This window comes from Gracilinanus agilis, chromosome 5 (assembly GCF_016433145.1).
Source record: "Gracilinanus agilis isolate LMUSP501 chromosome 5, AgileGrace, whole genome shotgun sequence".
Classification (NCBI taxonomy): domain Eukaryota; kingdom Metazoa; phylum Chordata; class Mammalia; order Didelphimorphia; family Didelphidae; genus Gracilinanus; species Gracilinanus agilis.
This window is the reverse complement of record NC_058134.1, coordinates 124,972,888-124,989,708: the sequence shown is the minus strand read 5'-3', so window position 1 is coordinate 124,989,708 and position 16,821 is coordinate 124,972,888. Positions and strand designations below refer to the sequence as shown.

Genomic DNA, 16,821 nt, shown 5'->3' with positions numbered 1-16,821 from the left:
CTATTCAGGTATGGGTTGAACTAATTGACTTCTGAGATTCTCTCCAGCTCAAATACTGTGAATGTAATGTGCTTATTTAAAAATATATTTAAGTACAGAGACAGGAAAACAAGACTGACAAATAGCATTTTCATGCTTATTGAGCTCAGTTCCTCTTCATGCCAAGGACAATGGATTGATTGTCTATGGACACAGGCAGTGAAGTCAAATGAAAAAGCATTAGGCTACACTAGCCTCCACTCTGCCAACTAATAGCTGTGTGACTGAACCAGTCACAACTTCGGTGGGTGTCAGTTGTCTCATTTACAAAATAAAGATGTTAGATTGGGCTGTCCCTAAGGTTCCATCTTAGCTCCAAACTGCTATAATTTTTTTTAAAAAATGTTTTCTCTATCTCTTACTCCCTTCCTCAAATCCCCATAGTGTGTCTTCACTTTTCGACTTCTAAACCTGGTCAAGTAGGAAAAGAATCAGATCCTCCCGGCTACCATGGACTATACTCAAGCTGCTCATGGAAGCTAATTAAATACTGCCTTTTACCTCTTACCTCACAGGGAGCCAAAGACATATTCCATGATTTCTCTACACCACCACTACTTCCTAATCCTTGAAAATTCCATAGGGAGCAATGCAATAGCAAAGAGACCACTATAGGCAGGAGAATAATCTAGCCTGATATTTACTCCTTGGAAATATGTACTCTCAGGTCACTGAGCTCTTGATTCCTTCTTGGAAAGATCTCCCTCCAACTTGCCCCCTATTACCCATTTAAATCCTGCCTTGGTTACTTCACCAATAAAATGAGGACAATAATATCTCCTTCTATCTACCTCTTAGAATTGTGGGGAGATCATTTTATAAAATAGAAAATACTAAAGAAATGGAAACTACTGCCTACCTTTGTTTCCTTTTTTTTTGCACTAGATTGTGATTTTATCAGTAAAGGTAACTTCTTTTAACATTGATCAGGACCTTCTCTTTTATTTATACTTTTAGAAAATTGCGTGGCAGTACTGAGAGATTAAGTGATTTAATTTGGGTCACCGATCAAAAGATATTAGACGAAAGATTTGAAAGCAGGTCTTCCTGATTCTAAAGTCAATTCTCTTGTCCACTATGCCCACCATCCCTGTCAATTGTTCAGAAGAACCACCATTTTATTGGTTTTATTCATCTCCGACACCTCCACCAATGCCAGTCACAACATCTCCACACAGCAGCTGAGAGATGAGCTTCAGACATTGTCATGGCAAAATAGCAATTATCACCTGAGAGCCAAACATGGGCTTAATGGGATGGACCTCTCTGAGTTAAATTAGGTTTATCCTTAGATGACACGCACAGTCTGTCATTGAACCAACACTTAAAGCCTTTCCAGCTTGTTAGGACCTGGAAAATATTGTGTTCTTCTAGCGTAGGATTCCAGAAACCAGAGTCACCTCCTTACTACAATGGGGAATTGGAGAAAGATTTAGGAGGGGAGGAGGAAGAGTGCCGGTATGATTTATTACACCCTTACAGACTCAACTCCATTTTCAATTCCTTTAAAAATCCTGACTGTTCTGACGATTTTTTTACCTCTTTCCTCACAGGGAGCCAAAGACATTTTCCATGATTTCTGACTGTTCCAGGCTTTAATCATTAACTCTGCCTATCCTTTGACTCTTTTTATAAAACACCTGTATTCTATACTGGTATAAAGGGTGCTGGTCTTTGTTTCAAGAGAGTCCTGAGTTGGAATGCTGCCTCTGACGTTTGCTTGCCGTGTGACCAAAACCAAATTACTTAATTTCTCTGAGCCTGATAGTCCTCATTTGTAAATGAGGATAAGAGTAGAATATACTACACACATTTGTTATGAGGATATAATAATTCTGAATTGTTCACGCTGTAAACTAAACTATCTGCATTTTAAATAATCCAGGGATTTGAGGTAGGAAGTTATCGTTTGGATCATAATCTAGTATTTGGTTCTATTATTTTTTGGGGTTGTCTAAGTCAGTTTGACCTCTAAAGCTAACTCCTCTGAACTATATTAGCTTCTGAATTCCTGGCATTTGCATCAGCAAATCACAGGAACTCTCTTCATTTAGTTCCTCCCTCAGCAAAATGTGCTCTTTTTGTCAAGTTTGCGTTTGAGTTTCTTCCTTTGTGTCATTTGTGCCAAACTATTTGGAAAATGTAAAATTCAGCCAATGGCTACATTTCAGCAGGATGTTAGGAAGTTGCCCTTCCTCAATCAGAACCCCTTATTTTGCACTCTGTGAATACCCTGATGATAAATCAAACAATCTCTACGCAAAAAAAACTTCAAAGAAAGCAAAAATACTTTAAGGGATATCTCTTATTTTTAAGTGAAACCTCAGGAGACCTCACATTTGGTAGCTTAAAAAGTAGTAGCCTTAAAATCTCAGAGAAATCTAATCCCTAGGTCACTCAATCTTGGCCTTGGTTTTCCATCTGTAAAATTTAAATGGCATCATCTACTTGATGTGGGTTAGAGAGAGACAACACAGGGAGGGATAACATTTTAGTGGGATTCAATGTGGTGCTAATGAGGTTGAAGTCATTAGTTTGATCTTCAGACTAATTAGTTTAGTTCTAGAACTTTATTTGTAACTCTCCTCTACACTCGCCATCTTCTATTTTTCTTTATATTGAATTTTGCTTCAATCATGCCTCACTTTTCCTAAGAGACACTTCTAGAGTCAGGAAATGGGGAGATGGGTAGCTCAGTGGATTGAGAGTCAGGCCTAGAGATGGGAGGTCCTAGGTTCAAATCCAGCCTCAGATACTTCCCAGCTGTGTGACCCTGGGCAAGTCACTTGACCCCCATTGCCCACCCTTACCACTCTTCCACCTATGAGCCAATACACAGAAGGTAAGGATTTTAAAAAAAAATAAAGTTAAAAAAAAAAAAGAAATGACCTAGTTCATTGGTGTCAGATTCAAATAGAAACAGGTTACATATTGACTTAGAAAACTACAAGTTAATATTATCTATGTTTTATTGTATTTTGTGTGTATGTGAGTTTTATTGTATTTCATTTATTTTGTTAAATATTTTCCAACTATAATTTAATCTGGTCCATGTCAATCTGGTTAGATGCAACCCCCATGTGTGATACCTCCATTATCAGATTGAGAAGAAACTCAACTTGGACGAATGGAGTAAGAATTTGTATCATCTTATTGCTTCTCATTTTTAAAATAAATATTTTTGCTAACTGGGTGCCAAGTTTAGCTATTTTTACCTGCTGAAGGAGTGTAAGTGCTATCAGGCATCCTCTAAATCTGAGTTATAGTAAGAAGACAAGACTATTTTCTTACCCTCTTTCCATCAATGTCATTGGCTGCCCTGGTGGTCAATCAACATTGGGCTAGCTAGCCATTGTTTTAGTTGACTATTACTGAGTCTTGTGGGGTGCTTATTGGTAACCTAAATAGCCAATGTAGAAAATACAGACAGGATGTTGGACTCCTAGGTCTTGCCTCTTTCCTTTTTCTAATTTAATACAAGAAGAAGGCCCTAGACAACAATTTGGATAAAGTTTTTTTTATTTATTTATGCTCCAGGGAAAGGTAGAACAACATTGGACTCAGAAAAAAACTTGAGCTGAATCCAGTAGAATAGCACTAACTGAGGTAAAGTCCCCATATCTTCCTTTTTTCTTATACTGTGATAAAGGAAATTCTAGATCTTTTCCCACTTAGGTAGGAGCACTGTCCAAGCAACTCCCCTCTTTCTGAGAGATACTGAAAAAGAAGAATTTGTCACTTGGGACCATAAATCCACTTATCATGGAGTTTGTGAAAATTCAAGGGGGTGGGAGGAAGTGAAAATGTTGATTAGAAAGACCAGAATTTAAACTAAAATTTTACAAAGTGCTTTTGAGGTATGTACATGAAAGGAATGTTATGCCTGGCTCTAATTATTCTTCCTTTTCTAGATTATTTTTTCCCTTTTAACTAAAAGCAAAGTTAACCCTTATAACAAATTAATGATGTATATATAACTTTGAGAAAAATTGAACCATCTAAGTTTAAAATAGCCCTTTCATCCTAATAAGTAACTCATATGAATGTCAAAAAATAAAAAATAAGCAAGGGGAAAAAAACACAAAAATAGGTGAATAGAACAGTGTCAGGCAAAACTTGCTTTTCCCATTTAACTTAACCCAGACTATTAATTTTGCAGAGGTTAAGGATTAAGGATTAGATGGTCTTCCTCCAAAAACAGTCAAATGGATTTTCAAACCAAAATCCTTTTGAAAATAGACCAGATAATTTCTCCAAATGTGGATGTATAGTGGTTATAAATGACTAAAATTGATCTGCATATTTAACTAAGTGAAATACACCACAATATCATATTTCCTAGGAATTCTCAGCCTGCCCAGTTATTTATTTCAACAAAGATATATTTTCTTTCAAGAAGCCTTACCAATTGTATCAGCCCACTTCAACATAGCCAAACCTTTTACACATTATTTATTGCATAGCTTCTGCTATTTTAACAATAAGCTTTGAAATGGTAAATCTGTCACATCTGAGCTCATCTAGTTAGATGGACAGATAAATGGTCCTAATCAATAAACTCAGCAGGAGTTAACATTTCATTTTAAATCTTATTTGATGGCAAATAGATAATGGAAAATTGAAAGGTAGAGCCCTTCAGTCAATCTAATGAATTTTTTTTAAACCTCAACAAGCTAGAATTCAGACTTCCAAAAGGCCCACATTCACCTTGCATTAGAAATGAGGAACAACTCCCTGCTGGAGGTAAGGGGAGAGAGGAATATTAATCAGTCAATCAACAAACATTTATTAAGTGTTTACTTTGTGCTGGGCATTACTAAGTGTGAGACTATAAGGAAAGGCAAAAACAAGATACCAAACTTCAAGGTCAGGCAACAACTGCCCCAGTTCTTCCCTCCAGCCCCCACATACTGCCCCAGGCACCAGAATTCCCACTCATAAAGAAAGGAGGGTTGCCTTATCTTTAGATAACAACTCTGGCAGGGACTAGAAGAAGACTGGAGAAGCTGTGTTTTAAAAACTTTTTCTTATCTACCTTCTCCTTAAGGGAGGGATGTGAATTTGTTTAGGGTTATTATTTGAATTTTACATTATATAATTCTGTGAACTGCTTTAAAAACAACATTTCTTTTATTTTTGTTTTGTTTTTAAACCCTTAACTTCTGTGTATTGGCTCCTTGGTGGAAGAGTGGTAAGGGTAGGCAATGGGGGTCAAGTGACTTGCCCAGGGTCACACAGCTGGGAAGTGTCTGAGACCAGATTTGAACCTAGGACCTCCCATCTCTAGGCCTGGCTCTCAATCCACTGAGCTACCCAGCTGCCCCCCTAAAAACAACATTTCTTGAGGAAGGTAGGTGGCTCAGTGAATAGAGAACCAAGCTTGGAGATGGGATATTCCTGGGTTCAAATCTGCCCTCAGATACTCCCTAGCTGTGTGACTCTGGGTAAGTCACTTTAGCCCAGTTGCCCAGTCCTTACCACTCTTTTGGCTTGGAACTGCTACTCAGTATTGATTCTAAGGCAGAAGGTAAAGAATTAAAAAAAGAGAGAGAACTTTTCTTTTGAGAGAGCTTTGCTCATGAAAATGCCGTGTATATATATTCTACATACATACATACATATATGTATATAAGGGAAATCTGGATATTTCTCCACTTAGGTATGAGTACTATCCGAGCAGCTCCTGTATTTAAGAAAGAGACTCAAAAAGAATTCATCACTTGGCCATGAGTCCACTTATCATGAAAGTTGTGAAAAATGGGGGGCTTTTTTGAAAATGTGGATTGAAAAGTCTAGAATATGTGTGTGTGTGTGTGTGTGTGTGTGTGTGTGTGTGTGTGTGTGTGTAGAGAGACAGACAGACAGACAGAGACAAAGAGGCAGAGAGACAGAGAGGGAGAGAGACAAACAGAGGGAGGGAGAGGGAGAGATAGGTAAACGAGGAGAGACAGACAGAAAGACAGAGAGGTTTGTAGACAGACACAAACAGACTGACAGAGAGAGAAAAAGAAAGAGAGAGAGGTTGGTAGGCAGACAGACATAGAGAGAGAGAGAGAGAGAGAGAGAGAGAGAGAGAGAGAGAGAGAGAGAGAGAGAGAGAGAGAGAGAGAGGAGAGCACTTGTTATATGTAATCCTGGGCAAGTTGCTCTACATTTCTGAGCCTCAGACGACTCCTTAGGATTTATCAGCTAAGTCAAAGGCTTTCTCCTTTGAGGGAAGGGTTTCTTATTCTGATGAAATCATAGATCCATTGTTTTTTAACCTGGACCTGTGATTTGATCTGTATGGGGAATGTGTATGGATATATGTCTATATATACAAATGAATGGCTAAATAAGTTGTGTCATATTGTGATGAATACCACTGCATTGTAAAAAAAAACAATGAGCAGAATAATAAAAAAAATTATTTTAAACCACAGAGAGACCTCCATGAAGTTGTAATAAAGAGTAAAACAAGCAGAACCAAGAGAATATTATAGGCAGCAACAGAAATATTGTTTGAAGAATGACTTGGGTATGTCCCCCTCCAGGGAAAGAACTGATCAATAGAAATAAGCAAGATGTAGTTTTATAGATACATATTTTTTAACACATGGTGCCTTCCCTAAAGGGAGTAGGGGATGGAGGGAGCTACCTGGGTATTTTAATGTAACAAATAAATAAATAAATTTTTAAAAGCCAAATGAATGAATGGGAGGCAATATAATAATAAATATTATTATTAATATTTCTATAACATCTTCTATACGCCAGGCACTATGCTAAATATCATTTCATTTATTCCTCACAATAATAGGAGGTAGGATTTGTTATAACTGTTTTACAGCTGTGGAAACTGAGGCAACAGAGTCTAAGTGACTTGCCCAAGGTCGCACAGCAGAGGTGAGATTTGAATACAGATCTTCCTAACTCGAGATCCAGAACTCTATCAATTGTGCCAGCATACAAAGGTACCAGAAGACTAGAATTCAACCTGTGTGACCATGGGCAGATAGCTTAATCACTGTGTCCCAGACAACTCTCTAAAATTAAAGGTGGCAGAGAAGTTGCTGATTGGCATTCCACTCTAGAAAAGTCCACACTAAAATGAAATAAAAGTCAAGCAAAGTTTCTGTGATTTCATCACACTGCAAACTCCCTCCATAGATGCAGGATGCAGGTGGCAATTCTGTGATTAAGGAAATAAGTCCTAAGAATTTGCCTGAGAAGCATCAGAAGGGGTATTTGAATCCACATCAGATAGTGTAGTGGATAAAATGTGGAATCAAGAGAATCAGAGTTTAAACCATGTTTTAGTCACTTACTAGCTGTGTGACTCTGGGCAAGTCACTAAACCCTCTCTGCCTCAGTTTCCTCATCTGTCAAATGGAGTTAATAATAATGAAGATCTCCAGAAAATGTATGTCAACTATATTCCAAATCTTAAAGTGTAACTTAAATTTTACTTGCACATACATAAATGTGTTTGTCCTATTATGTACCTATAAGTATATGTTTTCTTGTATTTAGTTTTTCCCACTTAAAGTGGAGGCTGCAATAATTTTAGACTTTGGTTATTTCTGAGGTTCCCTCTCAGATCTCTAGACTTTTTTGTCACCAAAGGTTGATTTCCGGTCACCTAGGAAAACTTAAGGCTGTGAGATTGACACTTGGCTCCAGAAACACTACTGGCTTGCCCAGAAAGTCAAGGTACAGAAAACACAAATGAGATTTTAAAATGTTCTGTCTGGATCGTGGCCTTTTTTCTTTTGACTTTTGCCTGGTTGGATTCCTGTCCTTATTGGCCATAATCACAGCAGCCGCTGTATAGATCTATTTTTAATTGTATGCCCTTTTAGAAATTGTGTTCTCTTATTAAATAATGCATAGCTCAGGAGTAATAATAGGAGTAATGGTCACTTGAACATGCTTTCTAAAGCAGGGTCACCCAAATTACCACCTTTACTCATTTTTACTATCTGAAATGGTGGAGTGAACTGATTTAAGTAACAAAGCCTATGAGACACATTAGCAGTGAGTCAAGAACAGTAAGAAGAGGAAGGAAGCTATGATTTGCCTCAGCTAACAGCCATTTGTCTTCTGAAACCATGACAGCTACCTCCTGATTTCCATTATGCAATGAGATTGCAAATAGCATTCCTCTGCAGTCTTAATCAATAGAGGTTCACAAGAGGCCCCTTTTGCCCCTACCCTTGGGAAAGCACCTATTTACCCATTTAAGTGATAGAACTGTACTTTCTGGCAAAAGAAAGAGACATCTCTTTTCTTTTTAGGTGTAATCATAGACCCATGTACCCAAATAACCTTGGTAAGAGTTTGTAAGTCCCATGTAACTTTGCTAATAGTTATAATGAAGTACTGGAAGCTAATTTAAGTGATTTTTAAAAAATATATACTTGGACAATACACACACACAGAGAAATGTAAGTTTTTGAGGGGAAGGATTATTTCTTTTCCTTTTTTTTTTCAAAACCTAATACTTATCACAGTGCTTGGCACCCAGTAGATGCTAATAAATGTTTCATGATTGAATTAGATAGATAGATAGATAGATAGATAGATAGATAGATAGATAGATAGATAGATAGATAGATGATAGATTGATGATAGATGGATAGATAATAGATGGATAGATAGATAGATAGATAGATAGATAGATAGATAGATAGATAGATAGATAGATAGATAGATACCATATAGAAATGTACACTTTTTGAGGGCAGGGATTATTTCTTTTCCTTTTTCCCCAAAACTTAGTACTTAGCACAATGCTTGGTACCCAGTAGATGCTAATAAATGTTTCATTATTGAGTGATATAGATAGATAGATAGATAAACAGACAAATAGTTAGATAGATAGATAAACAGACAAGTAGTTAGATAGATAGATAGATAGATAGATAGATAGATAGATAGATAGATAGATAGATAGATAGATAGATGATAGATGGATAAATAGATAGATAGATAGATAGATAGATAGATAGATACATACATACATACATACATACATACATACATACATACATAGATGGATTGCTACCATATAGAAATGTACACTTTTTGAGGGCAGGGATTATTTATTTTTCTTTTTTTTTTTCCCAACACCTAGTACTTAGCACAGTGCTTGGTACCCAGTAGATGCTAATAAATGCTTCATGATTGAGCAATATAGATAGATAGATATAAAGATAGATAAACAGACAAATAGTTAGTTGAAAGAAAGAAAGAAAAAAAGAAAGAAAGAAAAAAAGAAAGAAAGAAAGAAAGAAAGAAAGAAAGAAAGAAAAAAGATAGATAGATAGATAGATAGATAGATAGATAGATAGATAGATAGATAGATAGCTACCATATAAAAATGTGCATTTTTTGAGGGCAGGGATTATTTCTTTTCCTTTTTTTTCCCAAACCTAGTGCTTAGCACAGTGCTTGGCACCCAGTAGATACTAATAAATGCTTCATGATTTATTTATGTGTATGTATATATATTGCTACCATGTTTTAATATGGTAATATTAAATAAACTACTAAATAAACTACTAAAATTCAATAGAAAAAGCAGAAGAGAAGATATTCTCTAATAAATGGTATGTCACAAGCGTGATGTACATTCATTCACCTGAGTACTTACGAAAGGAAAGATATAACAAAAAAGGAGAGGGAAAGCCTATAAAAGCAGATTTCTTTTAAAATATTCCATTACTTCCGAGCATACAGTACCCACAAATAGGCTAACAATGTGTTACTGAGCAAAGCAACCTGCTTTCACAAGTGGAAAAGAATGATTTGTAATTAGCCTATGAAGTGTTTGTATATAAATGGGTGCTTCTAAAGTAATTGAAAAAAAAAAAAACATAGTCTCTTAAGAAGATGTAAGACATCTGATTTTTCCCCTAGTGATCTAACATTGATCTAGCTAACAAAATAGCCCCTTTTATGTTTTCCAAACAAAAGTGCAAGGGTCAACTCCCAGCCTGTTCTAATGTTCACAAATTCCAAGTGAATTAATGAGATGTCAGTGTACTGTAATGCTTTTTGATGCCCTGGGATTAAACCTTCATCACATATGAAATCCCAGGGAATATAAAGACAAGGGTCCTGAGTTTTCCTCTAAAAACCCAAATGTGCCTTCTTAATGAGAGATTTCTATCGTCCTGGGCTCAGATTCAAGAAAGTGATCCCTCCAGGGCATATTGCAGGCAAGTTAAGGAGAGTTAACTGCTGCTCCCTCGCCAAATGGAGTGACAAATGATGGTTAATTTTGTGGTGGATATCTAAGGAATCTATCTATGTCTTGCCACATAAAGTTGCCTGAAAGTAATTAATCAGAGCCTTGACTTTGGTTTTAAAGTGAATTAGCAATCAGTCTAAGGCGTTATGGACATGTAGGGCTTCTCTACTAGAGAAGTTCTCAAAGGAGTTTATCATTTAATACTAAAGGTACTTTTAGGTGCTAATTATAGAACAAGGATATATTGTGATTGGGGCATGAATTCAGAAGTGACTTCTCATCACCTGGGAGGTTTCTAACCTAGAAATAGATGATCCCAGTAGGCTTGGTCAACTAGGACTATGCCATTTTAATGATATCATATTCTTATGAATTATATAAGGATGATCGACTATCTCAGCTATGAAAATTATACCAATGACTCAATGTCCAAAAGACACAGACTGAGCCTCCCTTATCACTAGTTGGAATGCACCACCTTTTGTCACTCTTGGGACATTCGCGAAACAACTGGATAGGGTTAAATGTAGAGGTTGTGGTCATGGAATAGAGCAATATTCCGATGTTACCAAATCCATCAAGGCAGCACAGTGGACAGAGTGCTGGGTCTTCAGTCAGGAAGATTCATCTTCATGAGTTTAAGCCTGGCCTCAGACACTTACTATGTGACCCTGGATAAGTCATTTAACCCTGTTTGTTTTAGTTTCTCATCTATAAAATGAACTCAATAAGGAAATAACAAACTACTCCAGGATCTTTGCCAAGAAAACCCTTAATGAGGTCACAAAGAGTCAGACACAACTGAAAAATGACTGAATGACAGCTAAGGTAGAGCCTGTAGGCCTGGTTACCATTACTAAGACCATGTATATGATGCTAGGCAAGTCATTTCCCTTCTGTAGGGCTCCTTTTTCTCATCTGCTAAATAAGGACACACTGGGTAATAAGTTCCATGTTGTGTTCCCCAGTGGTTCTAAATGCTCTTTTCTCTTAATCTCATTTCTCCTCCAAAATTACAGATAAAAGGTTGTTAGACGTTTATTGAATAAGATGGAACAATAACTGTGTTCCAGGCACTATTAAGCACTAGAGATAAAAAGGAAGGTGAAATCAATACCTGCCTTCAAGGAGCTTACAATCTAATGATACATTAAACAAACACTATGTTTGTACAAGATCTATACAGGAAAATTAGAGGTCTTCTCAGAGGAGAGGTAGATTGAGAGGGAGACCAATAAAAGCTTCTTGTAGAAGGAGGTATTTCAGCTGAGACTTGGAGAAAGCCAGGGAAGACAGAAGATGTAAATGAAGAAAGAAAACATTCTAGACATGGTAAAGAATCAGGGAAAATGAAGGCAGTTGGGAGAGGGAGTATCTTGTCTTTGGAGAAACAGCAAGGAGGCTACTGTCAATAGATCATGGAATACATGAAGGAAACGAAACAGTAAGAAGACTGAAAAGGCATGTAGTAGCTAGATGATGAAAGACTTTAAAAGACAAACAAAAGGGGCTATATTTGATCCAAGAAGTGACAAAGAGCTGCTGGAGTTTATTGATGGTGAGAATGACACAGTCAGATCTGGGGTTTAAGACAATCAATTTGGTATTTAAGAGGAGGATAAAGCAAAATGTAGAGAGACTTAGGGAGACCAACCATCAGGCTTTTGCAATAGTCTACATGAGGGAAGCACCTAGGTGGCTCAGTGAATTGAGAGTCAAGCCTAGAGACAGAAGGCTCTAGGTCCAAATCTGGCCTCAGACACTTCCTAGCTGTGTGACCCTGGGCAAGTCACTGAACCCCCATTGCCTGGCCCTTACCACTTTTCTGTCTTGGAACTAATACATAGAATTGATTCTAAGATCAAGGGTAGGATTATTTTTTAAAGTAGTCTAGCTGAGAGGTGATAAAGACCTTCACCAGGGTAGTAATAGTATCAGAGAAGAGAAGGGAGAGTATATGAGAGATATTGGGAAGGTAGAATTCACAGAACTTAGCAACATATTAGATAAAGGGAACATCTCAGAGTCAAGTTGCTAGCATAGGTGACTTGGAAGATGGTAATGCCCTTGACACTATTGACAGTAATAGATTAAGTTATGATGAGGAGAAGGTTTTTTGAGGAAAAAATGATGAGTTCAGTTTCGGATATATTGAGTTTAAGATGTCTCTGGGGAATTGAGTTTTATATACTTAATAGACAATTAGAGATAGCATATTGGAGATAGGAAGAGAGTTTAGGACTAGATCAATAAATCAAAAAATCATCTGCATAGAGATAGTCATTGAATCTCTGGAAACTGATGAGATCACCATGAAAAATAGTTCAGAGGCAAAAGGGACAAAGAAAGGAAGGAAGGAAGGAAGGAAGGAAGGAAGGAAGGAAGGAAAGAAAGAAAGAAAGAAAGAAAGAAAGAAAGAAAGAAAGAAAGAAAGAAAGAAAGAAAGAAAGAAAGAAAGAAAGAAAGAAAGAAAGAAAGAAAGAAAGAAAGAAAGAAAGAAAGAAAGAAAGAAAGAAAGAAAGAAAGAAAGAAAGAAAGAAAGAAAGTAGGAGGAAGGAAGGAAGGAAGGAGGGAAGGAAAAGACAGAACGGGGAGACAACATGATAGGTTAGGAAGAATACACAACTATTCAACTGAATAAGGAATCAAGTGGCCTGAATGTGAATCCCAGCTTTGCTTCTTAATTCCTGAGGGAATTCTTCCTATGTAAATTGTGGCCTGAATTCTGAGGTCCTCTACAGCTCTGTCTAGCTTATGGCCCCAAAATGGAAGCAAAAGCAAGAAATGGAGAATGGACACAAAAAGAGAGGAATAATTACAAGCTAAGCTTGGTGGTGAGTACAGAAACAGCTGAGAATAATTTAGTTATGTCGAGCCAAGCACAGAAAAGACTGAGAGTCTTATGAGGTGATAATAATGAATGGTGGAGAAAAGGTAACTCATATTTTGCTATTGTTCTCTCTGCCAAGGAAGATGATCTTTACAAGATGTGGAATAAAGCAAAATTGTTTAACAGAAATTGAAATCCCATATAAGAAGACAATGGAATGTCTAACATTCCACAGGAAATTCAAGTCATTCAATGGATTTGTATCCCCTATGCCTATCACAGTGCCTCACACTTAGTGGGAGTTTAATAAATGGTTGGTGATTAATAAATCATATCTCAAAGCTCTGAAAGAACTGGTGAATGTGATTGCTGATTCATATTGGTGATTTTTAAAGTAGCATGAAGCAGTTAGAGAATTTTTTTAAAGAAAATATTGCCCTAACATTTAAAAAAAAGCAGATATCCCAAATTTTTAAAAAGCAAATATTTTCCTAACATTCAAAAAACAGGTTGAACTTTTCAAACTATATGAATGTCATTATTTCAATTTCTGACAAAATTCTAGTGAGGGAAAAGAAATTCAAATATGAAATTAAAATATGGTTAAACCTCATTAATTCATAATAAGATGAGGAAAACTTGTCTTTATTAATGAAAAATAAACATATAAAATGTTTTTAAGAAAATGTACTTTTATTATTTGTCAATGGGCATATGTATTATAAATGAAGATATAATGGACTTTAGTAAATAAGATGAGAAAAGTAAAAAAATTCCAAATAAAAGAACACTGGGTAATTGTATAAGGCTTTACATTTTTCAAAGTGTTTCACGTCTATCTTTTTCATTTTACTTTTTACTTAATAATTATCACAAAACTAAAATTCCTGACTTCTAACATTTACTTTGAACTATTTTAGCCAATAAGAATCACATTTGTGTGATTTTTTTATAACTGAAATATTCAGTTTGAGTTTTATAGTACTCAAGCCATAACAAATGACAATTTCAAAGACTTCATGTCTCCTAGAGGGTATTTCACATGCAGACTTTAGTATTAAATATTATTTTTTCTGATTTGAAACTTTCCATAACAGAGCATCCCACACAAGACCAATTTCGCTAACTGAACTACCTGATATTTCAAGAATAGTGTACACTATAGACAAGTTTCATTCAATAAATGTGTTAAGCACTTACTTTACTGATGTAAAATGTCCCTTCCTATAGACAGTACCATCATCTTTTTTTAAAAATGAGCCTCAAGATGGAAGTAGCCTCAAGGCTACTTATGTTAAATATCATTGAATGACAAGATTACTACTTTCAATGCAATGGGAAAAAATACCCACAATACAGTGCACCCACTTATTGATGGATAATGAAAGAGTGCCATTTAGAAAAAAAAAAAAACCCTGATCAAAAATTCCCAATTCAATTAACATACCCATAAGTCCTATTATCTAACAATAGGATCCTCTGCCTTCCCCCATGTTGCCATAGGAGCAATTTGTTTAAGAAAGCTGAGCTCTGAACGCTAAGTATCCATCCATAATTGGACATAACAACAGTTAGAGACCTGACTATCAGGAATTGAGCAGGAATTCAACTCCACCGCTCTTATTAAGCTGAAGAAATGGGGAAATCATAGGAAAGCTCTTGGAAACATACTTTCATTTGGCATCGTAAAGAAAGGAACCTCTTGCGTTGCTTGACATGAATGTTATTCTGAAAGCTGTCCTTACAATGGAAAACCAACGGTTGCTCTGCCAAGCTATGATGAATTCCCTTCACTTTCTTCTTGAACCTGTTATAGGAGGTACACATTTTTGCATCCCAGATGATCAGCAAATTAAAGATTTTTACCTACCTTAAAAAGTCTTAAAATATTAGCAACCATGATAGATACAGAACTTGCTGCAGCACCTATGACACCTGATATCTTGTCGGGCTTAGTGAAAATGGGAGGGTCTCCATTAGCACATTTCACGTCTGAAGCATCTTTCTCTATTAATGCTTGTACGAATGTTAAAGATTGCTCTAAAGCGTAAGTGTCTCGGGAGCAAGTGTCCAGGATCCGGACCCCGAGAGTGATATTGGCAAGGAGATCAGGATCTTTATTGATCTGGTCTATTGCATATAACATGGCCTCGAGTCTGTGGATCCCCTTTTCCTTCTTCAACTCTCCACAAGGCACCCCTCTATCTCCTTTTGCATGGACCGGAAATAATCCTCCCAAAATAACATCCCCATCCACTCGAATAGAATGGGCATATTCCTGGCTGTGAGTTCTTTGCATCATGGTGAGAATCCAGTAGAACTTGGCTGTCAGGAGGAAGAAACAAGGGCAAGATGGCGACCGCTTTCCTTCGCATACCATTTTCTCCACAGGTGGTATTGTAATCCAAGACCCAAAGTTTATTCTTGCTGAAAAAGGAAGGGGACCATATGAAGCTATACCTTCTGAACGCTACCATCAGGGCCCATGAAGTAAGGGCTCTGTGTATTTCAGCAAGATTTCTGGATGTGAGCTTCACAGTGAATTTCCATTGAGCCCATATGATATAAGTTTCTCTATCAATTCAGCTCCCATGGACTGATGAGATAATTAGAATAATATCTGAGGTTCTGATGTTGGGATGAGGTCAACAATACATGAAGTCAGCCCTGCAGCAGAACTCTTCCTAAAAGGGAAAAAAACAGGGGAAATGAATTTAGTTTAATGATCCTAGAATTTTCATATTTTTAAAAGCATGGTTACCTCCATCTATTTTTGATGTTATTTTATTTTCCCATTCAGTAAGAAACTAATTCTTTTTATCCTCCTGTGGATTCAAACACCTGGTTACACTGAGCTATAAAAGGGTGAGATTGATGATACCATCAGAGCAAAGAAAATACAAAAGTATCAAAAACTAGGTTGGAGCTCCTAAACCAAAAATTGTTTTTATTTGCCATTTTATTACAATAAATTCTGTTTCAGCTAAAATAACTTCATATAATTTATGGTACTTTTTTTCAAATCTTTTTTTAAACAGCTGTCAGGGAATTTTATTTGGACTTTGTCTACAAAATCATGACAAAAGATTTCTTCATTTGATGTATTCAGTGAGCCAGTCATTTGTTGATGAAATTTATTTGGTGCCTCAGATTTCCCAGTGGGGAAAAAATGATTATTCCCTCATCTATGGATGGATCCTAAAAGAGTATGAGATTTATGGCTTCTGAAAGAAATTCAATGTAGAGGATCAGGTATTTCATATAAATGTACCTCATCATGGTCTGACAAAAAAAACCAAAGAGTTGAAAATTAAACATACAAGAAGGATTATGTATCAATATATTCCTTTTACCTTTGACTAAATGTCCTATTAATTTGCTTAGGTAGAAGGCAATAAGTGTGATTACTATTCTGAAGTAAACATGCCTTGATCAGAGAATCACTAAGAACAAATCAGAGCTGGAAATCAACTGAATAAATTCTTGGTTTTTCCCATCTCTATGGGGATGATGTTTATTCTTAAAAAAACAAGAAATAATCCAGAGTACAAAATATAAGCCCCATAATCCTTAGTAGAATACTACATTCTTTAGAGTTTTTTATCTTTAAGACACAGGAAAGTTGGTGTTTTTTTAATTATGTAGTTTTTAAAATGGTCAATAAATTCTGTTTAAATAGTTTCACTATAGTTTACTTAATAAAATGTATAACTTATTT

The 16,821-nt window shown here is 36.3% G+C and overlaps 1 protein-coding gene across 1 annotated transcript in view; it reads right to left on the bottom strand.

Annotated features, from left to right (window-relative positions):
* GRM8 (glutamate metabotropic receptor 8) overlaps positions 1–15,483 on the bottom strand; it is a 960,215-nt gene extending 944,732 nt beyond the window's left edge. The window contains exon 1 of the mRNA XM_044677717.1: positions 14,974–15,483. Within this exon, the coding sequence (XP_044533652.1) occupies positions 14,974–15,483 (510 nt within the window). The remainder of the gene's footprint in view (positions 1–14,973) is intronic.
* Positions 15,484–16,821: the final 1,338 nt, after the last annotated feature.